Source organism: Heteronotia binoei, chromosome 12 (genome assembly GCF_032191835.1).
Source record: "Heteronotia binoei isolate CCM8104 ecotype False Entrance Well chromosome 12, APGP_CSIRO_Hbin_v1, whole genome shotgun sequence".
Taxonomy (NCBI): domain Eukaryota; kingdom Metazoa; phylum Chordata; class Lepidosauria; order Squamata; family Gekkonidae; genus Heteronotia; species Heteronotia binoei.
This window is the reverse complement of record NC_083234.1, coordinates 64,843,278-64,869,888: the sequence shown is the minus strand read 5'-3', so window position 1 is coordinate 64,869,888 and position 26,611 is coordinate 64,843,278. Positions and strand designations below refer to the sequence as shown.

Sequence of the window (26,611 nt, the reverse complement as noted above, 5' to 3'; positions counted from 1 at the left end):
CACAATTCGGAATCAGGCCTACATGTCTCTGAGAGGCACAGAATGAGGTCTCTGTATAGTGTGAACTAACCCTTCTGCTGGTAGCTCTACATTTCTTCAGGTCTTTGATCAGGCTGAAAGGAAGCCAAGAAAGACACAAGTCAGTCCACTGTTCTGTCTAAGACGCCAACCCCAAATGACTGCAAAAGTTCAGAACTTGGGGTCTTGAGGCTCCTTTTGACTTCAGAATGCCTGGAAGTGCTCTCAGTCAACATGCATGTGTGTGTGTGTGTGTGTGCATGCATGCACACAACTCGCGCACTGCTAACCTGCCCAGCTCTGGAAAAGGCCAACGTTTATATAAAGCCCAAAGGACCCTGGCTGTAATCCAGATGGTCTGCCTGCTTGCATCTAGCAGAGCTATTTTCGAGAGTTTACAAAGCAGTATTGGGGGGAGGGGCTTCCACCTCCATTCCACTTCTAGCAGTTCTTATACAAACATCTCCCCTATGCTGCTTTTTAAACGCTGGGAAGTTGAAATAGTGATGTGGGGGTGGCCTCAAGGGCATGGCTTCCAAGGGCCCTGATGGCTAGGACCTTCCTGAGAGGAGCCAGAGGCAGCCAGGCAGAAATCATTGCTGGACCCCACTGAGATCCCCCCCCCTTCCTTTTGCTTGCAACTGTCCCTGACAGAGCCATCAAAGGGAGGGGGAGGAATCATCCTGGCACCTGTCCATCAAGCCTGGGTCTTACGCCAGCTCCCTCGCCCCCTTCCGGCGTGAGGGGGAAGGTAGGAGGCCGCTGGCCCTCTTTCCACCATCCTCGATTCCAGCTCAGTTCAGAGTTCCCTTCCAAGGGGATGTCGTGTAGTGAACTCTGCTTGTCGTTTGTATTAGAGTTGGAAACCAATACTTGGCTGCAAAGCAGGATAAAAACACAGTGAATGGATTAAAACAGCTTGCATCCCCTACTACTAAATCGCTCCAATTCCCCAGTACCAATTTTGTTGTTAATACAAAAGGCCCCAGAAATAATTTAAATTCTAATTTTAAAAAATAAAAAAAATAAAACGCCAGGTACTACAAATGAAACATGGCTGTGGAACCCTGGCAAATCCTCATGAAGCCCCCTGAGTGATCATTGGCTGGTCTCAGTCCCTTCACCAAATTAGACTCAGAGGGTGGGATGCGAATAAAATGGAATCACTCCCCCCGCCCCCCCCCCCCCAACATAGACCATAGACTTGCCATTTGCCCACTTGCTCTCAGCCCTGATCCCCTGACCTCAAGAAACTGGGGTTAGCCCTGACCTGGATAGCCCAAGGCAGGCCTGATCTCCTCAGATCTCAGAAGCTAAGCAGGGTCCACTCTGGCAAGTACTTGCATGAGAGACCTCCAAGGAATGCCAGAGCCTTAGGCAGGGGCAGATTTTATTCAGCCACTTCTCTGAATATTCTTCATGCCCCCGATAGGGGCTTTGTCACCAGATGTTGCAATGACTTTAAGGTGCACACAGAGAGAGGAAGGAAGGAATTGAGGGGCGGATTAAAAACAGTATGCATAGCAATGTTCTAGGGATTTTCCCATGTCTCTGTGATACTTATGAATTCCTGGAACATCACCCAGATGTGGAGTCACGTTCTCCCCAAACTGTCCTCCCCGGGAACTGCCCTTGAAATCTCCCAGCATTTTCCAGAGCACTGCTAGCACCCCTTGCACACCACTGGGGGGAGGAGGGTGGAGACATGCGCAAAGAGGGTACAAAATACAATCAGCTCACCTTTGCTTCTGTTCTCTGCAGGAGAGTCCTTGAGCTTTGCTGATGATTTGCTGTCTGGCCTTGGAACAGCCTGCGTGGCTGCTGGCAGAAGCCACGGGGATGCCCCTGACACCAGCCTCTACTCCGTCATTTTCAAGTGCCTGGAGCCAGATGGACTCTACAAGTAAGGAAGGAAGTGGGAAGGGGAGATTAGGAAATGGGAAAGACCAGAGGGATGTATGGGGGAGGAAGCTTTTTGGGGCCAGAAGCTACTTGCCTCACACTGAGCAATCAATAAAAAGGCTGTGGCTCAGTACTAAAACACCTGCTTTGCGTACAAGAGGTCCTCGTTCAGCCTGCCACAGCGAGTCAGAGTTGACGGTACTGAGCTAGATGGACCAATGGTCATACTTGGTATTAGGCAGCTTCATGTGTTGACGTTGTTAGACCTGATCATAGGGAAGGGGTGCGGTTTATTAGTCAGGCATGTGCTTTCAGTGTATAGCAGGGGTGTCGAACTCATTTGTCATGAGGGCCAGATCTGATATTAATGAGACCTTGTTGGGCTTGGCCATGTCTGGTCGGGCCAGGTCATGTCAGATCGGGCCGGGTCATGTCAGACCTATTTAAGATTAGGTAGCAGAGATATAAACTTTATAAAGGACACTGACAAACACAATAACATTAAAAAAAACAACCTTAAAACATTAGCAGTTGTTGGTATTAAAGGTGCTTTCTTTGTATCTCCCCCATGGGATCCAGGGGACTGGGCAAAGGAAGCTCTGGCTCTTTCTGTCCTTTCCCAGGAGGCCAGGAGGGGGAGGAGTCTCATCTAATAGAAGGAAGAGAGGCTTGGCTCAGTAACTCTGCTGTGTGATTGATAGAACCTGGAAAAACAAGCTCTGCCTCCCCCCCCCCTTCCTCCCAAGGGAGGAGCCTCAGCCAACTGTGAAAATATAGGTTTCGTTCTGTAGCTCCTGTGCGATTGAGCAAGCCTGGAAAAGCAAGCTGTTAAGCAGAAGGAAGCAAGAGAGAAGGAGAAGGAAGCAGATGACAGCCAGTCACTTGGGGGCCTGGTAGGAGCCCTCCGGAGGCCTAATTCGGCTCCCAGGCCACATGTTTGACACCCATGGGGTAGAGGGTCTCAGATTCAGTCCTTGACATCTTTGGTTATAGATCCTCAGGTAGCAGATTCTGGAGAACCTTCTCTGCTTGAACACCTGGAGAGCCTCTGCCAGTCAAAGCGGGCAGGCCTGTAGCCACAGGGGCCTGTGAGGGCACTGCCCTGTGGGGCCCCCTGACTTCATTTTTTTTTTTTTTTTGCCATGGCTGAGTTGGCAAAGCAGCAGCAGCACTGCAAGAGAGCTGGGAGAGCTGATCAAGGCACAGTGCACTGCAGCAGCAAAAGCAGCAGGTGGACAGGAGGGAGGTGAAGGAGCAGAAGGCAGAGGAAGTCACTTGGTGGGGGCGAGGGAGGTGGAAGGAAACCCCCCTGGTTGGAGGCAAGGTGCAATCCCTTCATGACTCCAAAGTTTTAGGGTTGGCTGCCTCAACTTTGCCGCTTTCAGAGCCTCCAGCTTTTGCCCCTACCCCAGAAAGCTTCTGTGAAGCAGCAAGCCCTGCAGTGGATGGGAAAGGGTGCCCTCACCCACTTTCTTTTAAAACCCCCCAACTTTTTAAATCTCGGCTCCGGCCCTGCCCATGTTAAGATCACCGCCAGTGATCTGACTCAGAATATGGCACTTTCTTCGGCTTTAAGTACGATTTGGTGTGATGTCTGACTTGACAAACTGGTTTGCGATTGGTTGGCAAACCAGAATTTGAAACCATGTTAGAAGTCGGTTTGCAAGCCACGGTTAAGAAAGTGTCGCTGTGGTTTAGCAGGATATCTGCATTGGGAAACTATGCCTTGCAGTGAGCTGGCACAACTGTGGCCTGAAGTGTGCTTGCAAACGATGGTGATCGTTGTAATTTTGTAGTTTGGCTTGATGTCAGAATAGATTAACCATAATCACAGTTGTCATTCCCCCGATGGAGGCTATGGCACCATGGAAACAGGAAACTGAGTGCCGCAAGGATGGAAAATGAGAGCAGATGTCTAACTCCTGAACCGAGGTTTGCCAGTTGATGCTTGGAAACCCAATCCACGGCTTGAGTTCAGAACTGCGGCCTGTGCAACCCATGGTTTGGCACATTGTCAGGTTGAAGTGAAGCTTCAGAACAGAGTGATGTCTGAGAAGCAGAAAAGAAGGCAAGAATCCCTGTGGGGTGAAGGGCCCAGCAGCTGTGATGATAATAAAGACCTATTTTGTAGTGAGTAATATGTTCCACCCCCCCTCCCTGGAACCACAAAGACCATTAAACCTGTAAACTGGCAACTCTGTTGTCAACGAGCACTTTGCAGACTTGATTAATACTTTCCTTTTACCTCTCCAGTTTGTGGCACTCCCCTCACATCACACACCCCCAGTCGCCACCCTGACTCTCCCCTTGCCCATTATGTGTGTCGACAGGATACGGGGGAAATAAGGAAATGGCTTTATTGCACTGTGCTTTATGAGGCATGCAGGGTCTAAAGCATGCTTGCCATTTAATAATTTTTAATGTTTCCTCTTTGGGGTGTTTTTTTTGTTTTTTTGGGGAAAAAACCATTACAGATATTAATATCTCTAGGAATCAGACTCTTCTGAAAAAGTGCCCAGTGTGAATGTGGAAAAGGCAGCCAGGCCGCTAGTCATTTGCTTCTAATAAATTGCTCAGGCTCTATCGGTCACTGGCTCTTTGGTTGCCAACCGAGCCAAAGACGAGGGAATTGTTTCCAGTCTTCTTCCAGAGGTCTCACAAGGAAGCAGCACAATGTAGCGCTGACCTTTAAGCTGCACGGGGTCTGAGAGGTGTTTCCAGCTCATTCCCTCCACTCCCTGGGAAACCCACCAAGTGACTAACCCTTGTCGTTTTCCCTGCCTGTGAAATGGACAAATTGTTTCTACTCCCACCCACCCACCCTTTTTTTTACTCCCAGAGTTACTGTTCATCAGTAATGTGCAAAACCTGCCATTTTATTTCCATGAAAATATTCTCTCTGCATTCTTGGATACCCATGGAGAGCCCATAATGCGTCTCAGATATCCGCTTCTAAACAATGATCATATGACAAGCCTCCTCCACCCGCCATGGGCAAAAACTGTCGCTCATCCTGAATATGGATCACAGTTGGAAGCCGGCACATGCTCGTGGGCATTTTAGAAGTGTGGTTGCAGGCTCCAGATTATTGCTCGCATGAGAATTCTTGCTCCATTGTCCTGCCTTGCTTAAACGTGTCAGCCGGTGTGCAGTTTAGGAAAGGCGGGGAGAGCAAAGTTGGATCTACGAGTGCATGGACACCCAGGAAAGTGTGTCCTGACACTCAGGATCAGTTCCTGATATAGTTTCTTTGTGTGTGTGTGTGCGTATTCCATTGTCTTTTATTTTGTAAAGACATAATGGATGTGTCTAGGGGTTATTTTGTAGAAAAATAGGTGGTGGAGCACATCCAGGGATTGTTGTGCAGCTGCACCTACTATTCAATGGACAAGAAGGTGGAACTCTCAGAAGGAGGAGGAGGAACTCTCAGAAAGGTTCGGGAGCTGTGCTCCCATGAGCTCCCACTGAATTTGAGGCCTGGATGTGTCCATGTTGTTTAGCTTTTATACAAAACAGCGACGAGTGCAGTGCTAACCGGTGTCCACATTCAAATGGACATTTAGCCATTGCTTTTCCCCTTGCATTTGGGCAGAATTTGTATATCCTGCTGTCAATTACTCTGACCACTCCCTAGAAAATAAACCAGATGCAGTCAAGCACAAAGAATATTGGGTAATTGTCTCACACAAGTGGAACCAGTGGTTAGAAATCAAGCCTGGCAAATTATTGTGACATCCTTAGTTATTGTTGGACCCTATGCAACGTATGAAAGTGTTATCTTGGCTTATTTCTGGAAGGCTTTTCTGGAAGGCTTATTTCATCCACCCTCACCTGGATGGGCAGGCTAGCCTGATCTTGGAGGCTAAGCAGGACCGGCTTTTGTTAGCACTTGGATGGGAGACCACTAAGGAAGTCCAGGGTTGCTGTGCAGATACAGGCCATGGCAAACCACCACTGAATATTTCTTTCCTTGAAAACCCTATGGGGTCACCATACATCAGCTGCAGCTTGACAGAACTTTCCACTACCATGGATAATATAACAGTGGGAGAAGATTTGCAAAATGCAGTTGAGTAGAATGTAGTTGGATAATGTCAGAGAAGCAAGCAAAATAAGGCTAATGTGGTTCAGACAACATTTGGCAAATATTGTGGGTTTAAGAAGGCCTTGGAGAAAGCAAGCATGCCCCATTGAATGCATAAACCATAGACTTTAATATCTGTGAATCTGCGCTCCTGTTCTCATCTCTCCAGTTCTGGAGTTAAGCTGCCCAGTGCTTCAAAAAGATGTAAACACATTATGAAATGATTCTGCTGGTTTTGGACTAGTGGCTTCTGGCTTGGGCACATCCCTCTTAGATATTCGGTCAATAAATGAAGTAAGGTATTGGAAAGCAGGCTGCAGAAGTTCGAAGGATGGCTGAGAAGTTGCCTGATGCTCTCAGTATATCACTGTCATATCTGTGAGCATGCCTGAGGAGGTTAAGCTGCGAATATGTAACTACTGTCCAACCTGTACACAAGAAATTTTGCTAAGGAGGATACCCAAAGACTAAATGTCTCTGAAATGAAGCTTTTTTAATGGAATACTCAGTTATCATTGGTAGACTATAATCAAACCATGGCAGAAGAATAATATTTGTTTGGGCAAAATGTTGACCTAATGGGAAAACTTTGATCAGCAGCAACAGGAAAGGAACACCTTTACCCACTCAGGAACAATCTATGATGTGATATTTTAGGACACACACCGCTGTGTGACCTGAAGTTGTTCAGGGCCGGCCAGCCAGCCCATATGTGAACATAAATGGGCTAAGTTATATGTCACCATCAATTTCAGCAGCTACCTGAAGGCCCAGCCCTGAGAAACTAAGATAGATCATGGGAAAGAGAGGGACTGTTGGGTGCAACCAAGGAATGTAGCAATACTAAGGAACCAGGCAAAATTGTGACATTTGTCTGAGTTGATGTGGCTATGGAAAACAAATACAAGCCCAGTAGCAATTGGGAGGAAATGGAACTGGGCTATGCCAGCAGACAGCAGCAGCAGCAGAAGAAACGTGTATGAACAAACTGAGCAATATCATTCCAAGTGGATGCTCATCAGTCATACAATTCTGCTTTTCACCATAATAAGTTATCAATTGATTGATCTGCCATCCAACAGATTTGTAATAGTTCATTGAGGTGTCCTCATGAAGGCTGACCAATGTCCGTAGAGTCTGCATCTCTTTGCTTCATGTAGACTACACGATTCGGCTAGAGAAATGTTATTGGTTCTGGCTAGAGTGCAGACACCCACACAGAAGATCTATTGACTTTCAGAAGGTTTTCACCTGAGTGTCATGAAGACAGTAGTAGCAGTTGTAGTGGTGGTTGTTAATCCTCAAAAAAACTTTGCTTTTGGAAAAGCAATATGGCCTGTTGTACAAACAATATATTTTAGAAAAATGGTGCAAAATGATAGTGTAAACTCTTGAGGTTGTCCTATATGTATAGTTTTCTTCTTAATTGTTCTTAGAGTTACCAAGTCTGGGTTGGGAAATTCCTGGAGATTTGAAGGCGGTGCCAGAGGAGGGTGGAGTTTGGGTGAAGAAGGACCTCAGTAGGGTTATAATGCTAATCAAATCAAATTTCCTCCAAGGGAACTGATCTTGGTAGTCTGGAAATCAACTGTGATCCTGGGAAAAGATCCACCCAGAGATCTTAATTTTTTGTCTAGAAAGTTCAACAAATAAGCATCTTAGCACAGTTACATTTATAAAATGTATAGCATTATGTATGACATGGAGAGAGTTGACAAAGAATTTTTTCTCCCCCTACCAAAATACTAGAATTCAAGGGTATCCAATGAAGCTGATGAGTAATATGAACAGTAGGTCTGGAAAAGTATGAGCAGTAGGTTTAGGATGGGGAAAAAGCAAATTCTGCTATACACAGAGTTATTAAAATGTTGGATTTTCTGCCAGAGGGTGTAGTGATGGCCAAAAGAATAAATGGTTTTAATGGGGGATTAGATAGATGCATGGAGGATAAGTCAATCAGTGGTTTCTGGACATGGTGACTAAGGGGACCTCCTCATTCACAGGCATTAATCCTCTGAACCCTAGAGCCAGGAAGCAACATCAGGGAAAGGTCGCAACCTCTATGCCATGTTGTTGGCCCTCCAGAAGCACAGGTTGGCCACTGTGTGATACAGGATGTTGGAGTAGATGGACCGCTAGTCTAATCCAGCTGTTCTTATACCTCGGGGTCACTAATACACACAGGTTCACAAGTTGAGATGTGAGCAGAAAGAATGTTGAACATCAGACCTATTATGAAAACACTATCTCCAATTTGATCAAATTTAATATGACTGGTTTTTATATAGGAGGACAGGTTTCAGAAGATGTTCATAAGAACACAGCTGTTCCATTTGGAGGAGTCAGAACCAGGTCTGCGTGGACTACCATTCTATCTCCAATAGAAGGAATTCTAATGCCCAGGTGGTTTGGGGGCTCTGGATTTTGGGCAAACTTTATGGTTTTGAAGGCAAAGAAACCACATAGTGTTTTGCCCAAAACCCAGAGCAACATCACCAACATGATGATGTCACTTCCAGATGCTGTCTTCATGTCAGGGACGTGTGTAATGTCCTGCCCACCTCCAGAACACCCCCCAATCCTTCCACTACAACAGCAAGGAGACCTGGCAACCCAACCCCCCACGTGAGTGGTGACAACAAAATCTGTGTTGGGTAGGAGCTTCAAAGTGTTAAGTGTAAAAAAATGGTAAAGGTAGTCCCCTGTGCAAGCACCAGTCGATTAGGACTCTGGGGTGACGTCACAGAAAGCTCATACCCACACATTTTGTTAGTCTTTAAGTGCTACTGGACTCTTGCTCTTTTCTGCAGGCAAACTAACTCTAACTACTCATCTCGATCAGTCATCAGATTGCTTGTTTCAGCATGAGTTTAGTTCCCTGGGACTTTGATTGGTGACAGCCAGCCAATTCATTCTTCCTGTCTGTGTCCCCACCCCTGACACATTCTACCATTATCCTAAATTTGCCTAAAAGCGGGATAGCAGCCAAAAACCCCTTCTGTAGATCTGTTTATCTCTGAGAAATACTGCAAGAACATCCTAGGCCCAAGGAGCCTCGGGAAAGTATGATTTCCAGCCTCTTGTATCTGGAGTAATGCTAGAGCAGCATTTTTCTAGGCACCCCCAAAAAGAGGTCAAGCAGGGGAGGTGTCTGCCACTGGGCCACCACCAGGTAATTGTAGTGGGAAAGAAGGTGGAAGAGTGAAGAAGAAGAAGAAGAAGAAGAAGAAGAAGAAGAAGAAGAAGAAGAAGAAGAAGAAGAAGAAGAAGAAGAAGATGATATTGGATTTATATCCCGCTCTCCACTCCGAAGAGTCTCAGAGCAGCTCACAATCTCCTTTCCCTTCCTCCCCCACAACAGACACCCTGTGAGGTGGGTGGGGCTGGAGAGGGCTCTCACAGCAGCTGCCCTTTCAAGGACAACCTCTGCGAGAGCTATGGCTGACCCAAGGCCATTCCAGCAGGTGCAAGTGGAGGAGTGGGGAATCAAACCCGGTTCTCCCAGATAAGAGTCCACACACTTAACCACTACACCAAACTGGCTCTACAGTGAGAGGACTGTAGAGATGAATATGTGTTGCAGTTGGGTTTTGCAAGCTGCTATGTGACAACTTACAAAAACACATTTTTTTTTTTGTGAGGGCAATGAGTTGAAGACTCCTGAGGAAGGTTTGCAAAGACTGTGCAAAAGTCTGAGTGAGTTGAAAGGGTTTATTCACCATCATTCCTGGAGTTGCCAATCCCCAGTTGGGGGCAGGGGATCCCCTCATTTGGAGACGCTCCCCCTGCTTCAGGGTTATCAGAAACGGGGCGGGGAGAGGTTTGAAGATCTGCTGGGCACTCCATTATACCCCTTTGAGACCAGTCCCCATAGGGTATAACGGAGAATAGATCCATGAGCATCTGGGGCTCCAGGAGAAGCTGTTTCTTGTGGTAGAGGCACCAAATGTTCAGCATAGTATCTGATGCCTCTCCTTAAAAAAAAAAAAAAAGTTTCAACAAGATTGGACTAGAGTGTCCAATTCTACGAGCCCCAAAAGAAGGTGCTCCTATCCTTCATTATTTCCAGTGAAGGGAAGGCGTTTAAAAGGAAGACGGTCCCTTTAAATCTGATGGCCAGAACTCCCTTTGGAGTTCAATCATGCTTGTCACAACCTTGCTCCTGGCTCCACCCCCAATGTCTCCTGGCTCCACCCCCAAAGTCTTAGATATTTCCTGAGTAGGACGCGGCCACCCTAATGGCTGTGCAGGGAGCTGGTGTTCCTTCCTGTCCACTACACAGGCCATAGGAAAAACACACGCGCGCGCGCGCCTCATGCCAGACACACTTAAAAACAAGTCAGAAGAAAACCCCGTAGCTCTCTTGTTTTCCACGGCAACGACAGCCAGGGCTGAGAAACGGAGGCCCAGCGCTGCCTTCCAAGCCTCTGCGGACATCAGGAAAACAGAGACTCGGGAGGTGTGTTATTGCTGCCGGCCTTGCGCTCCCTCCTCTTTCAGTGACTCTCACATTGCTTGCTTGCTTTTTCTTTTGGTTTGTTGTTGTTCTTAAAGAAAAATCTACCTTTCTTGGAAAGCCCTGGGTCAGGAGCAGTTCTAAGCCATGCACAGTCCCTGGGGGAAGCGGTACGATGCGGTGCCGCTCCGATGCCCTTTGCCCCCACCCTGGACTCGGAGAATATGATCTAAAGGCGGGTGGGGGGGGAGGGGGCCTTGGAAGCCTCCCGCCTCTCTCTCTCCATCGATTCCATAAATATGATCTAAGGTCCTCTCCGTTTGCGCCTTCCCCACTTTCCCTACTTCAAGCAATTAGTCCGGGCTATTGAGCGACTCCCGTCCCCAACCCACCCCCCACCCCCCAGCACATTTCCTTCCTCGGATCAAAGCTGGGCTTGAGGTTTCTGAAAACAAACAGAGGCCAATTGATTTCTCTGCTTTTGAGATGTCTGAAATTTGTTTTTAAGGAATAAACAAAAACATCCCCCTCCCCTCCTTGCGCGTGCACCCCTTCTCTCCCTTTCATTTCAGCTTGGCCAAAATAAGCTCTCTTTCATGGCACAGATTTCCTGCCTGTCGGGGGACCACTGGCAAGGATCACAGTTGAGCGCTTGCTTGGTTTTTGTTGAACCTTGTGCGTCACACAGCTAAGGAGTGTGTCTGTGTGTGTCTCTGTGTGCGTTCATGCACGCACACACACTCCAGTGCAGGGCTGCAGACAGGTGCCCACAGTTGGAGATGGTCTCAGGTTCAGTCCCTGGCATCTTCCAGGGCAGCAGCTTCCAGCCAAAGTAGATAAGGTGCAGGGTTAGATAGTTGGGTTGCCAGCCTCCAGGTGGCACCTGGACATTTCCTGAGTTTCCTTGGAGAAAACGGCTGTTTGGAAGAGCAGACTCTATACCTGGCTGAAGTCCCTCCCCAGGTTCCACCCTCAAAATCCCCAGGTATTTCCCAACGCAGAGCTGGCAACCCTATTGGATAGCTCGGCGATGTGACTTGAAATAAGGTAGATTCCTAAGGGAACAACCAGGCCTTGAATGCAGCAGAAACTCACGGAAGCGCAGCTCCTGAACATTTCTGAGGGTTCTCCCTCCTCCTCCTCACCTACCTTGTCCATTGAATAGTAGGTGAAGCTGCATAACAACCCCCGGATTAGGAGAGCAGGCAGCCAGTAAGCCAGCAGGAGCTTTTGCCACGCCCCCCCAGCAGCTCTCATTAACCCCTGGAGTGGTCCATGCCACCCTTTCTCCACTTCTTATGTGATTTGGGGTGGCTGGTGGCTTGCTGGCCTTTTGACTGTGGGGCGGGCAGTGGCCAAGGACAGCCCCAGGCAAGCGAGGCCTGCTTGGGCTGGCTGGATCTCTAACCAGTCCAAGCAGGCCTCACTTGCCCAGGGCTCTTCTTTCTTGCGTCGGGTTGCTTTTGGCTGGTGGGGGGGGTGGTGGCATATGCTAATGAGTTATGCTAATAAACTCCACCATCTGTTTTTCTGCAGAACGACCCCTGGGAACAACAGTAGCATAATGGCAGGATCAGAGTTGCACTGGAAGTGGTTGGTTGGTTTAGTTTAATACAGTCAAAGACCAGTCAATTGAATACAAATAAGTGAAAAATGGCCCTGGGGCCCTGACATGGATAGCCCAGGCAAGCCTGATCTTGTCGGATCTCAGAAGTTAAGCGGGGTTGACTCTGGCAAGTACTTGGATGGGAGACCTGCTTGGAATACAAGGAGGCAGGGGCAGGCTCTCTTCAGCCACCTCCCTGAATATCCTGCAAGCCCCCAGCAGGTGTCAGGTCAGCACAGGTCACCATAACTTCCAGATACACACAAAACCACCACAACAAAAATTACCAAAAAATGGGCATGGGAAATGGTCCAGAGCCCTGGATTGCCCTGGCCCTGCTTCCCCAACGAGGGAGGGTGGGAGGAAGAGGCAGCCAAGGTGCTGTCTTCCTGCAGGCCACAGGGGAGGGGCTCCCTTCTCCTGGGCAGCCCCTGGCCCGGCCTAGCCCGGATGTGGTGGAGAGCCATCAACCCAGCAGGAGGAGTCCTGTGGCCGTAGCGGACAATCTGCTTTTGGGCAAGGCGTGTTTTCTGTGTGCTGAAAGTCTTAGGCTGTTTGGAGAAGGAGAGAAATAAAACACTTAGACATGTAACGGTAGAGAAGAATAATCCATCCCTTGGTCTGAAAAACAGGCGGGATTATTTTGGGCTGCTCCAGTTCCCGTTCGACAGACACAGATCCCAAATACGCAGCCTTTTGTTTTCTGCTTCACTGACTCTTACTCCGTCTACCCGTTTCACCCAGCAGATGTGTTTGACTTAAATATGCAGTTGACACAAATGTTAACATGTGTAAAGCATGAGCAACAGATGGCTTTAAGCACCTGTGTAGGCTGAGGGAGCTGCTGTTTAGTCATTCGATGCACACAAAACCAGCTTGTACTGAATCGGACCCCTGGTTCGTATGACTCTGCATTGTCTAGTCTGACTGGCAGCAGCCGGGGTCTCAAGCAGCAGCCAGTCTTTTCCTGGCACCTGCCCACCCGAGGGTTTTGAAGCCAAGATTATTGTTTGGGACCTCCTGCATACAGAACTGATAAAAGGAAGTACTTCTTCACCCAAACGGTGATTAACGCATGGAATTCACTGCCACAGGAGGTGGTGGCAGCTGCAAGCATAGACAGCTTCAAGAGGGGATTGGATAAGCATATGGAGCAGAGGTCCATCAGTGGCTATTAGCCACAGCGTATTGTTGGAACTCTCTGGGGCAGTGATGCTCTGTATTCTGGGTGCTTGGGCAGCCACAGTGGGAGGGCTTCTGGTGTCCTGGCTCCACTGGTGCACCTCCTGATGGCACCTGGTTTTTTTTGGCCACTGTGTGACACAGAGTGTTGGACTGGATGGGCCATTGGCCTGATCCAACAGGGCTTCTCTTATGCTCTTTTGATTATTTTCTCTACCACTAAACCGTGGCTCCTCCCGTAAAGCCTACGTAAGACTTACCTTATCCTGAGTCCATACAGAGTAGTGTCTGCTCTGACAGGCAGGCAGCAGCTCTCTCGGGTTTTAGGAAGAAAAAGATGAGATCCTTTGATTGGAGATGCCAGGGATTGAAGCTGGACTCTTCTACAGGCATAGCAGGTGCTCTCCCACGTGCATTTGTAAACCAGAGTTTGTAGCAGTCAGACTTTGGATGCTTTAACTCCTGTATTGCTAAGGCTGTATTTCTACCCTGGAAAGTTTGTGTTCTTCAAAAGCTACTATAGAGGCCCATTCTGCACACCATCAGCTGGTAGTCAAAGAACTACTCGTGCCCCAGCATGCTTTATAAAACTTCCAACCACAGAGCCGGGTCTTCAATCTGAGCAAGTGGTCTCACTTGGAATGACCCTCCCCAGCTAAGTTTGGTGTAGTGGTTAAGAGCACGGACTCTAATATGGGAGAAGCAGGTTTGATTCCCCACTCCTTCCCATGCAGCTTCTGGTATGACCTTGGGTTTGTTACAGAGCTATTCTCTCAAGAAAGAGCTTTGCAAGCCCCACCACCTCTCAGGGTGTCTATTGTGGGGAGGGGAAGGGAGAGGAGACTATAAGCCGCTCTGAGACGCCGAGTGAAGGACAAGGTTCAATCTCTCTTCCTCCTCCTCCTCCTCTCTCCCATGATTCTAGCTCTGTAACTGAGCCTTATGCCTGCTGTATAGAAACAGGGGTGTCCAAACTGAGGCTCAGGAGCCACATGTGGCTCTTTCAGACATATTGTGTGGCCCTCGAAGCTCCCACCACCCTATCGGCAGGCTTGGAGAAGGCATTTCTCTCTTTACATCACTTATCCAAACCAAGCCAGCCAGCGGCTCAGAGAATGCATTTAAAGTTAAAGTTGCTTTTTTCACTTCTCCCTTCCTCCTCTCCCCATCTATTTCCTTCCTTCCTTCCTTCCTTCCTTCCTTCCTTCCTTCCTTCCTTCCTTCCTTCCTTCCTTCCTTCCTTCCTTCCTTCCTTCCTTCCTTCCTTCCTTCCTTCCTTCCTTCCTTCCTTCCTGTGGCTCTCAGACATCTGATGTTTATTCTATGTGGCTCTCAGGTTAAGCAACTTTGGCCATCCCTGGACTACACAGTGTTCCTTTGGCCTCTCTGAACATCATTCACTGCTTGAAGGCTGTGATGTCTTGCCCACCTTAGATGTTTACCCCTTCTGGTGCTTTGTCTATGGGGACTACTTGGGACCAGGCTTCCCACCTCCAGCTCCCCAGCGACAGAAACTTGACTCCTGTTAGACCCCGACTGCTGGTTTGCAATTGGGTGTCTTTTGCTCGCAGATCAGGTGCTCTTGCTGTTCATATATTGTGTGTCAGCTGTGGGAAGCACCAGTGTGCCTGTGGTGAAAACAATTGCTTTGTAATGCATGGACTCATTTTGAGAAGCCCTCTCTTCTACCTTGCCACCCTGCTGAGATGCCAAAGAAACTAGGAAGGGTAGCTTTGAACACAAATGTTCAATTTATGCCCCAGGATCTGGGAATCTCCCACTGTTTTCATTGCTAGGCCTCAAGCCATGAAGCTGGGTACTCAGAAGGTAGAGGGGAAATATCTTAAAAATGCACAGCGTGACAATTAACAATTAAAAACAAAGTAGGTATATAAGCAGTTCTAAAATCCAACCTACTGAACTTGCACATAAACAACATGAATCACATAAGTGCCTATCTCATAAAAAGCCAAAAGCCCAGATGTGTTTAGGCTTTGAGTGCCTTCTTCAGTGCCCTGAAACCAAATAGTACACACTTAAAACCAGGGGTGGAATTCTAGCAGGAACTCCTTTGCCTATTAGGCCACATAGTCCTGATGTAGCCAATCCTCCAAGAGCTTACAAGGCTCTTTTTCGTAAGCTCCTGGAGGATTGACTACACCAGGGGGTGTGGCCTAATATGCAAAGGAGCTCATGCTAGAATTCCACCCCTGCGTAAGACCATTTACTTCAAGTCATGAGGCAACAAGGAAGAGCCCATCCCTGAAGATGCTCGGAGTGCCTTCTGTCGCCTTGGTGTTAATGACAGGCATTAACTGGATTGAAGGGAATATTTCCTAGGCATCTTAAGTCAGCACGTCACATTGTAATTAAGCTTTTCAACAGCATGTAAACTCTAGAAGAAATGCAACCACTTGACTAGCAGTAGCTGCTCTTCTGAAGCATGAGAGAGGTGGTTCTGAGCATCACAAATGTGCACCATGCCTTTTCTAGCCAGAATGAAAAGCCTAGTTTCCATACAGGAAAAGGAAAAGGCCCCTGTGCAAGCACCAGTCATTTCCGACTCTGGGGTGACGTTGCTTTCACAGCGTTTTCACGGCAGACTTTTTACAGGGTGGTTTGCCATTGCCTTCCCCAGTCATCTACACTTTCCCCCCAGCAAGCTGGGTACTCATTTTACCGACCTCGGAAGGATGGAAGGCTGAGTCAACCTCGAGCCGGCTACCTGAAAACCCAGCTTCTGCCTGGGATCGAACTCAGGTCGTGAGCAGAGCTTAGGACTGCAGTACTGCAGCTTTAACACTCTGCGCCACGGGGCTCTTATAGTTTCCATATAAGTGGACTAGTAATAGGAAACAAACAGTTACATACAACGTTGAATGTATTATGTGGGATAGGCTCCTCCAGTACATGTGGCTACCAGTAACGTGCCCAACCATTGTATTCAGTGCTCAGGGCCAGTTCATTGCCCATGCTTTTGAGGTGAAACCCAGAGGCACTGGCTCTACCATTAGGGCCAGCGGTATGGGAGAAAGTGATCGGCATGGATTAGGCCCAACATCATCTCCCATGCCCATTCAGCTACCTGGCCAAGTCTGAGGCAAATCTCTGAAGCACAGCAGGCCTGCTAGGACTTTCTCCTAGTGCATCTGGCTAAATGCAACCCGACTCTCCCTCCTTTGTCCTTTAGTATGGCAGCACACCAGCATCTTAGGCCAAAAAAGACTGCTTATTCCTTGTGCATACGGACAAGCAAATACGGATTTTTTGCTGACATATGTGCAGATTTGCCTGCCGTATCCTTGGCTCAGAGGATGCAGGGAAACAGCTTGCCTAGGTTCCTTATCCACAAGGTTGCAGAGGCTCGCAAGAGCACAGTCATCTGCCTTTTGGGGCTTTGTGTCTGACAAAGGTGCTATATACCCTGAGCAGGGGTGGAATTCTAGCAGGAGCTCCTGTGCATATTAGGCTACACACTCCTGATGTAGCCAGTCCTCCAGGAGCTTACAAAAAAAGAGCCTTGTGAGCTCGGAGGATTGGCTACATCAGGGGGCGTGGCCTAATACGCAAAGGAGCTCCTGCTAGAATTCCACCCCTGACCCTGAGTCCATCCAACTTAGCATTCTTTAATCCTAGCTAGCAGGAGCTTTCTGTCCTGAGAAAAGTCTTTCTGACTGACTGCTCCCAGCTGGGAACGTCAGGAGTCAAGGCCTTCTGTGTATGCTCTAGGGTTGCCAAGTCCAATTCAAGAAATATCTGGGGACTTTTGGGGTGGAGCCAGGAGACATTGGGGGTCGGAGCCAGGAACAAGGGTGTGACAAGCGTAATTGAACTCCAAGGGAGTTCTGGCCATCACATTTAAAGGGACAGCACACCTTTTTAAACATCTTCCTTCCATAGGAAATAATGAAGGATAGGGGCACCTTCTTTTGGGGCTCATAGAATTGGGCCCCCTGATCCAATCGTTTTGAAACTTGGGGGGGGGGTACTTTGGGGAAAGGTACTAGATACTATACTGAAAATTTGGTGCCTCTACCTCAAAAACCAGCTCCTCCAGAGCCCCCGAAACCTCCAGATCAATTCCACATTATACCCCATGAGAATCAATCTCCACATAGGGAATAATGAAGTGCTCAGCAGACGTTTCCCTCCCCCCCCCCCCCCGTTTCTGGCGACTCTGAAGTGAGGGATTGGCCTCTCTACTCACGGGTTGCTGCCAACTTCTTCCAAGTAACACAGACACACCATCCCAAGAGGAAGCCTTTCAATCGGAGACTGAAGCCTCCAAAGGCACATGGTCCTCTGGGGGCGGGGTTTCCCCTGCTGGCCCTCTGACTGGGGGTGGGAAGGAGCCTGGGAAAGCGGAAGAACCCCTGCTGGGACCTGGGGATTGGCAAGCCTAGTATGCTCTATGGCTGGGCCACAGCCCTTACCCCAAGCACGGGTGTCTCTTTCCATTCTGTCTCCTTCCCTAACTTCTTCTCTAAACTGTCCAGAAACAAGCATTGTACTTTCCTGGATTGCCAGCCCAGGGAGTTTGTTTCACAGCGCTCAGGGGGAGTGGAGTCATAAATTGGATTTTGCAGGCGAGAATTTAGAAAACGCTGCACTCCCGCCAGCCGTCCTCTCCTCTCGTTGGAGCAATGCAGCGCAAGGCGAAGTATCATTTGCTGTGGCCTCTGTTGAAAGGCTACATTAGCTATAAGATTAGATTAAACCCCAGTGCCTTGCTTTATTTACATTCCTGCACGACCTTACTCGTCTCTGGCGGTCATGGCAAGCCACGGCCCAAACTTTACTGGAAATAATACGGAAGTTAACCGGGGAGAGGGGCGGGGAGGCTTTCCTGGCCTTGGACAAGTTGAGTTCTGACCTCCTGCTGTGCACGATTTCTCTGGGCGCTGCCAGACAGGCTACCTCAGTGTGGAGCTGACCTGCCTGTTGTGCAAGAACGTTAGGGGGGAGGCAGGTCGCTGGGGGAAGGCAGAGATTGCATAGCCATGCATCGTTACCTTCTGGAGACAGGCTCTTGGAAGACTGAGCAGCTCAACTTGTGCTTCTTTAGCTCCCCTTGTCATGAAATTGAGGAAAGAAAGGCTGATGCTTTGGGATGGCAGCAAACAAAGAACACGGGGGGTGGGGAGGGGGGGTGGACAATGAAAAGATCCCAGAATGGAAAATAGCACAGCATTACGGCCCACCATCCCAGTTACATTAGTCACATCAGCTGACAAAGACCTGTTGCCAAACAAGACTTTGTTTTCCAGGGAAGGGCTTGAGAGCTAGTTTGGTGTAGTGGTTAAGAGAGGCAGACTCTAATCTGGGAGAACCAGGTTTGATTCCCCACTTCTCCACATGCAGCTGCAGGTGACCCTGGGTCAGTCGCAGTTCTCAGCACAGCTGTTCTCTCGAGCAGTTCTCTGAGAGCTCTCTCAGCTCTACCTCCATCACAGGGTGTCTGTTGTTGGGAGAGGAAGGGAAGGAATTTGTAAACCACTCTGAGTCTCCGAGTGAAGGGCGGGGTATAAATCCAATCTCCTCCTCCTCCTCCTGCCCTTCGAACCACAATCAGGGTAATCTGTGCATGTGACCAACACACTCATACAAATTATCTTAGGGCCTAGCTATATGTGACACATCAGGTGACACATATATGCGACAGATCAGGTCAGCACACATAAGTCACTCCATCACTCGGTGTGGCTCAGAGCTGCAGTTACCCCTTGAGCAGCGTTCCCTCTAAGCTGAGTTAGCATGAGCTGACTCACAGATTTTTAGCCTCCAGCTCACACATTTTTGCCTTAGTTTAGGAAGGATGACTCCAGAGCACACTAGTTTATGCAGTGGCTCACAACTTTAATGCCAGTAGCTCACAAAATAGAATTTTTGCTCACAAGACACTGCAGCTTAGAGGGAACATCGCTCTTGAGCGTCCACAATGGCAAACCCAAGTTTGTCTCTGCATTAAGGTGTGAAGGGACCTAAGCCTTTATCACCTTACTATATGAGGGTCCTTCTGCTTGCACAACACCTTGCTCTCAGAATATGGGTTCAGCTCAGGAAACCAGCTCCATAAACCTTTTGTACAGGACTCCGGTGGGCTTTGAATGTTGCTGCTCTCCTGATATGAACTAAGATGCCCCTGGAGGCCTAGAACCAGGCACTGAATTCAGCAGGAACTCACAGACGCACAGCTCCTGAACCTTTCTAAATAGATCCCTCCTAGAGGGGCGTTTTCCAACGCCTCTGAAAGAGGCCTTGGTCCGCCCCCTCTTGAAAAAATCAACAGCAGACCCGGCTGAATTGGCGAACTATCGACCGGTGTCTAATTTACCATTTTTAGGTAAAATCATCGAGAGGGCAGTGGCGTTGCAGCTACAGAGATTTCTAGATGACGCTTCTGTCCTAGACCCGTGCCAGTCTGGCTTCCGACCGGGCCACGGGACGGAGACGGTCTTGGTCGCCTTAGCAGATGACCTCCAACGGCAACTGGATCGAGGTGGTGTAGCAGTGCTGATGTTATTAGATCTGTCGGCTGCATTTGATACGGTCGACCATCAGCTACTGATCCACCGCCTCGCCGACATTGGGGTTAAGGGGTCTGCTTTACAATGGCTCTCCTCTTTCCTCACGGGTCGGGGACAAAGGGTGGCGATCGGGGGTGAACGATCCCAGAGGCGCACACTAGATTGTGGGGTGCCTCAGGGAGCAGTCCTCTCCCCGATGTTATTTAACATCTATATGCGCCCCCTTGCCCAGATTGCCAGGAGGTTTGGGCTGGGCTGCCACCAATATGCAGATGACACCCAGCTCTATCTGCTGATGGACAGCCGGCCCGCCTCCCCCCCGGAAGGCCTGGATCGGGCGTTACAGGCTATCGCAACGTGGCTTAGACTGAGTGGGCTGAAGCTGAATCCGGCAAAGACAGAGGCTCTCTGTGTGGGTCGCGGCGCTCCAGGGGGGGAAATATCCCTCCCGACCTTCGATGGTGTGCAGCTAAAGGCGGCGCAGCAGGTGAAGAGTCTGGGTGTTTTACTGGAGCCTTCATTATCAATGGAGGCCCAGATAACAGCCACTGCCAAGTCTGCATTTTTCCATCTGAGGCGGGCAAAGCAGTTGGCCCCTTTCCTGGAGCGTCGGGACCTAGCAACGGTGATCCATGCGACGGTCACCTCACGATTGGACTACTGTAACGCCCTCTACATGGGGCTGCCTCTGTGCCGGACCCGGAAGTTACAGCTAGTGCAGAACGCGGCGGCCAGGCTGTTGCTTGGTCTCCCAAGATGGGAACATGTACGGCCGGGGCTACGCGAACTGCACTGGTTACCGATTGTATACCGGGTCCAGTACAAAGTGCTGGTTATCACCTTTAAAGCCCTATATGGCCGAGGACCAGCCTACCTGAAGGACCGTCTCTCCCCGTATGAACCCCAGAGAGCACTGAGGTCAGTAGGAAAGAACAGACTGACTACCCCTGGGCCAAGACAAATTAAACTACAGAATACTCGCTCTCGGGCCTTTTCGGCCGCAGCCCCATATCTCTGGAACCAACTTCCAGAGGAGGTGCGGGCCCTGCGGAACCTTGATCAGTTCCGCAGGGCCTGCAAGACCACCCTTTTTAAATTAGCTTATGAATAACTGAATTATACTGATAACGAAGAAAATCCGCCATCAGCATCAACTAGAAGAGCGTCAAGGATAGCGTTATAATATGTTTTAGTTAATTGTTTTAATCAGGTTTTTAAGGTTAATTAATGTTTAATGTTTCTAATGTAACTGTTTTATTGTTGGTGCTCCATTGGTCACCGTATTGTTAGCCGCCCTGAGCCTGCTTCGGCAGGGGAGGGCGGGGTATAAATAAAATTTATTATTATTATTATTATTATTATTCCCCCTCCCCGTCCCCACCTACCTACTTTGTCCATTGAATAGTAGGTGCAGCTGCATAACAATCCTCCACCACCCATTTTTCTACAAAAGAACCCCTGCTAGAACTACGTTATCTAGACAACTGAACCATTGCCCTCTGCCACTGCTGGAGCTCTAAGGAATACTTTTAGAACAATCCAAGAATTACTGGCATATGAACCACATGGGCAGCTGGGGACAATGACTGGTTTTAGTCAGCCTTTGCCATTGTAAACCATCAGTAGCCCACTCTGTCGCTTCTTTAGTCTCTCCAAACCATGTTTTAGAGCAGGGGTCCTCAAACTTTTAAAATAGGGGACCAGTTCACTGTCCCTCAGACTGTTGGAGGGCCGGACTGCCGTTACTGTACAAGGCCGCGGGCCGTCAGTTCTCGGTCTTCTGCATCTCTCTCCCTTCTTCACACCACACACCCCGGCCTCGGAACTCACCTCACCTCGGTATCACCTCACACTCTGTCTCCGCCGCCTCAGCCCAGTGCCGGAAGTGTGCGTTGCTAATGCGAGTTTAGGTTGAACGTAACTTCCGGTCTGATTTTGCCATAACCCGGCGGGCCGCATAAACGTCCTCAGCGGGCTGCATCTGGCCCGCGGGCCGTAGGTTGAGGACCCCTGTTCTAGAGAGAGAGAGAAACAAAACTAACCTTTGAAGTTCCGTTCTCTGCCCACCTCCCCCCCCCCCCGCCCACCCCTCCTGTGGTGCACCATCCCCTGAGATATCAGGAGTGAAAGAACGTTCCTTGCATTTTTTGTTATGCAGCTCCCGCCATTTCTGTCCCAGCTCCAAGCCATGTATGTGGTATGCAGGCCTAGGATTCAGTGGGAGCTCACAGTGCTCCTGAACCTTTCTGAGAGTTCCACCACCTCCTTCTGAGAGTTCTAGTCCATTGAATAGTAGGTGCAGCTGCATAACAATCCCTGGATGAGCTCCACCACCTATTTTTCTACAAAATGACTCCTGGCGGTATGTGTATGGGTGTGCGTGTGTATTGTACAGATCCATTTCAAGAAGACAGGAAAGGGGGGGGAGGTGAGTTAAGACAGCAGTTTTGCAGCAGGAGGCAGGGAAGCTGAAGCGGCAAGAGGTATAGAACATACCTTAAACAAGAGAAGCAAACACTACTGGTTCTTTTATTCCCCTTTCCCTCGAAAACAACAGCAGAAAGGGAGATAAAAATAGGCATTATCCGACAGGTCCATTGATACTTTAACAACCCCCTCTTTGCCCATCAGATGTGCGCTAATCCTGTTCATTTTCTCTCCCTTCCATCGATTTCCGTGCCCCTCGGATCTACAGTAAGCTAATATAATTAAAGAAATCTTTCCTAATCTTATCTCCCAGAACGAGAGGAAGAGAGACCTCTGAGCCCCAGAGCTTAAAACAATAAGTACTGCTGCGCGATGGTCTCTTCCTAACCCGCAGGCGTTTGCCGCTGAGCGTATCGAGCTTTTACACTGACGCCTGGCAGCATGCGATGCCCTGCGTGGACTGCTTCAAATGGCAGAATCTGCAACAGAATCCCGACTACTGGAAGCGTTAAACATCTTTGGGTTTTCCATTTCCCAGTTTTCCCAGTGATTTTTTTTTGGGGGGGGGGGGAACCCAGGGATAAGAACCCACTCTTGGTCATTTTGGTCAGAGGGGAAAGAGAGGAGTCCTTCTTTCCCCTCACAGCTGTGGGTAGCAAACCTTCACACAGCAGACCCACGAGGGGGCAGAGTGTCATAGAAGTTGTGAAAACAAAGAGCAGGCCTGAAGACTCCATCTGTACCCCCTCCCACACCTTTTCTTTCTCATCTTATTGGGGAGCTTTTGATCGATGCTGACCTAAGATTCTTTTTTTCCCCTCCTCCTCCACCTGAAAAACATTTAATAATAATAATAATAATAACCAGAACACAAAGCCCAGAAGGGGGATTCCAGCTGTCATTTTGGGGGGGCAGGGGGTTGTGTGCGTATATATTTCAGATGCAGTCTTTTCATAATGGAAAACAAAACGTCAATAAATACAAAGCTGATTCTAGTCCTTAATCAGGTTTTTTTTTTTTAAATGCTTAAATCTAGATTAGCAGATCCATTACCTTGGGCAAGAGAGTCGGGCTTTGAAAACCTACATGAAGGGTCCAACTCAGCTCTCCCAGGGCAAGGTCACACAACAGTTCAGTTGGCACGAGAATCAATAAAACTAATTAAGGGCTCCAAGAATGGACACCTGCAACATATTCTTTTGTGTCCTTTTTTTTTTGCAACAGCTTTAAGTAACACACGCACATGCGCAACCCCCCTAAGCCAGAAGCACACAAAGTCCCTTGTGTGCCTTATCTCCCGAAGGGTGCTGTTCCTGCTTCTCTCCCTCCCTTGCTTTTTTTTTTTTTAAAGACCTATTTTCCCTCTAATCTCTGATTTACGCAAAGCATTACGTCTTCAGGCCACCCCCACCCAGCCTCCCCCCCCCCTTCTGAGCCCAGCTGCTGCCGTTTATCAGACTTTGATAGCAAGCGCGGACCCGTCCCAGCTGTGCAAAGCATTCGTACAGCTCAAGGTTTGAGACAAAATGTTTCCACTTGCGGTTATCTCAGGGGAGGCGCTGTCACACACGAGGGCCTCCACAGGGAACGGAGAAGCAAAAGGGGGTTGCTGAACTCAGGGGCAAGGTAATGAATGATAAGTGCCGTCTGAGACAATTAAAATGTTTCCTTTGCTCTCGTGTGGAATCTTCCGCCTCTTTCTCCTAACCCTTGACAGGGGAATCCAGCTGGGCAACAAAACACGACTACTTCCCCTTCCCAAAGTTGTCCCCGAGGACTGCTTTCCTTTGAATTCAGAGGGCACTGGATAGGAAGGATTATAGCGGAGAACAGTCTGCTTAAGCTTCCTTCTCGAATTAGCAATCATTTCTGTAGGCTCATTTTGGTGATCCTTGCTTTGCTTTCTCTTCTGGACCGCCCTTTGTTGAGTCTTCCAAGACCACCTTAGAGAGTACCACAGCCGAGCAAGGTGATATTAAAGCCAGAGTTTCCGTGTCTCAAACCAGCGCTGTATCAAAGGGATTCCCATTTGAATAGAACACTGTCTAAATCTAGATGTTTAGTCTGTGAGGTTATTATCCCCACACCATGGTATGTTTGGTGTAGTGGTTAAGTGTGGGGCCTCTTATCTGGGAGAACCAGATTTGATTCCCCACTCTTCCACTTACAGCTGCTGGCATGGCCTTGGGTTAGCCATAGCTATCACTGGAGTTGTCCTTGAAAGGGCAGCTGCTGTGAGAGCCCTCTCGGCCCCACCCACCTCACAGGGTGTCTGTTGTGGGGGAGGAGAAGATATAGGAGATTGTAAGCTGCTCTGAGTCTCTGATTCAGAGAGAAGGGCAGGGTATAAATCTGCAGTCTTCTTCTACGTTCTTTGATTGGCAAACCACAGCTATGACATAGGGCAAACATGGCAAGGAAGCACACGGTAAGAGGCATGTTTCCCTTGGCCTGAGCAAAGATGCAGGTCACCACCAAAAATCCCCAGCTAGGACTATGAAAGCCCTTTTTGCAGGGCTGACTTGTAAGTAAAGTGGACATTTTAAATGGCATTTAACAGTTGTGATGGAAGCATTATTATTGTGGAATAATAAATCTGGGGAAATGGCTATTCTCATGATTTTGTTTTGTTTGTGATATGTAGGCATTTTGTCTTCCTTTCTCTCCAGTTTTAACTATTGGGGGGGCTGAGGTCACCATCAGTATTTGAGCCACAGTAGGTCTTGAACTCATGACGTGAAGGTTGCCACATTGGGATTTGGTCCCTCTTCCTCTGGCCAAAGGAGGGGACTGCAGCAGAAACTGTGAGAGCAGCCAAGGAAGTTTATAGGCTGGAGCAGATCAGGTGATACTCCCAGCCCCCTGCAAAACTTTGGCTTGATCCGAGCAATTGCGACCTGGCCTTTGCTGGATGCTGATTGGCTTTGCCTTTATGCTGCACAGTAGAGGCTGATACAGAATTCCTCCTGGCTTTTCTTCGCCTTTCCCTCTGCTGCACAGCACGTGGGTCCAACATCTAAGCTGGCACTGTCCACAGCACCGACATGGCTTGTGAACAAAACTGTTGCACCGTGTTGCAGTGTCACATGTCCACATGGTTCGACTGAACACAGGCAGTTGACATTTAAGGTGCATATTCTTACTCTGAAATCTCTCCGATGCATTAGCATCGTTTTGCACATTTGCCTTATCTTATTGTGAATGTACCGCATGTATCAGTTCATAGCACTCTCTTATACTTACGCTTTTGCACTGTCTTCTGTCCCCTCTGCCCCATAGGTTGTACTGCTGTGTTCTCTCCTCCATTCTTCTCGACCACTCCCTTTCAGCATTTTTCTTCCGTTTCAACCCTTTCCTTCACCCCCCCCCCCCCGTGCTCTTCTTGCTTGCCCTCTCCAATCTGAGGAGATGTTTACCACTGTACTGGTAATAGACAGAGGGAAGCCATCTTCTCCCACATCAACAGCAACCTCAGCAGATAAAATAATACACAACATCAAGCCTTCTTTGCCTTGAGAGAGATGTGTGAATCTGCGGATATTTCAGCTGTAGTTGTTTTATTTTTTTAAAGATCACATACGGGAAAGCATTTGCCCATGCTTACCATGTGAAACTGAACTGATCTGCAGGTTAGGGCGTATGTGTATGTCCGAACGGGGAAACCGAACCAGATCACCAGGAGGAGAGGTGGGTTCCAGGGTTCGAGGGAGTCTTCAGACGGAGTTTGCGGGAGCCTCAGACCGCAGTGAGGAAGGAAGTTGCTCTGATTCCTTCTCTAACTGCTCCAAAGGGTGGTCTTCCATTTTCAGCTTGGCACTGCCCAACTGGAGGGATTGGTTTAGTGTCCAGCCAGAAGCGGTTGCTGGGTTCTCCTCCTGAAGCTGCCAAGTTCTTGCATTCCTTTCTGCATCCAACCATGTCGCTTGTTGTTTGGTTTTGCAATCAGTTAAGCTCTGGCATTTTGTGTTGCTGCCACAAGGGGATGCTTCCTCGGTCAGAGACAGCACGTATTTTTTTTCCCCTTTTTCTTTTCTGGGATCCTTATCCCCCTGTGGGTTTCTCTTTTCTGTCTGTCTGGTTTCTGAGACTGCAAAACAAAAACCGTTTAAACATTTGTGTAAATAGGAAGCCTCCCATGGCGGCATCAGCAGCTGTCAATGTTTTTGTTGTGCAATGTATGGAATCCAAAGACTGCATCAACAGAGGGGTGGGGAGAGGCTTCCTGTTCCACACCCGGTCCTGCTTACATGGCACCTTGGCGCCGGCACAAGTCAACGGGGCGTTTGTGCCAATTCGCAACCAACATCTGTGTCGTGCACCGCCCCGCAATTTGGTTTGTGCTTCCATGGCACAAGATCTGAATTGCAGGCCAGAAAGATTCTTAGTGTAATCCTTTGGAGGCAGGCCAA

General features: G+C 48.7%; 1 protein-coding gene across 1 annotated transcript in view; it reads left to right on the top strand.

Annotated features, from left to right (window-relative positions):
* The window catches only part of ASTN2 (astrotactin 2), an 899,029-nt gene that overhangs the window by 831,017 nt on the left and 41,401 nt on the right, over window positions 1-26,611 (top strand). The window contains exon 20 of the mRNA XM_060250629.1: window positions 1,780-1,921. Within this exon, the coding sequence (XP_060106612.1) occupies window positions 1,780-1,921 (142 nt within the window). The remainder of the gene's footprint in view (window positions 1-1,779; window positions 1,922-26,611) is intronic.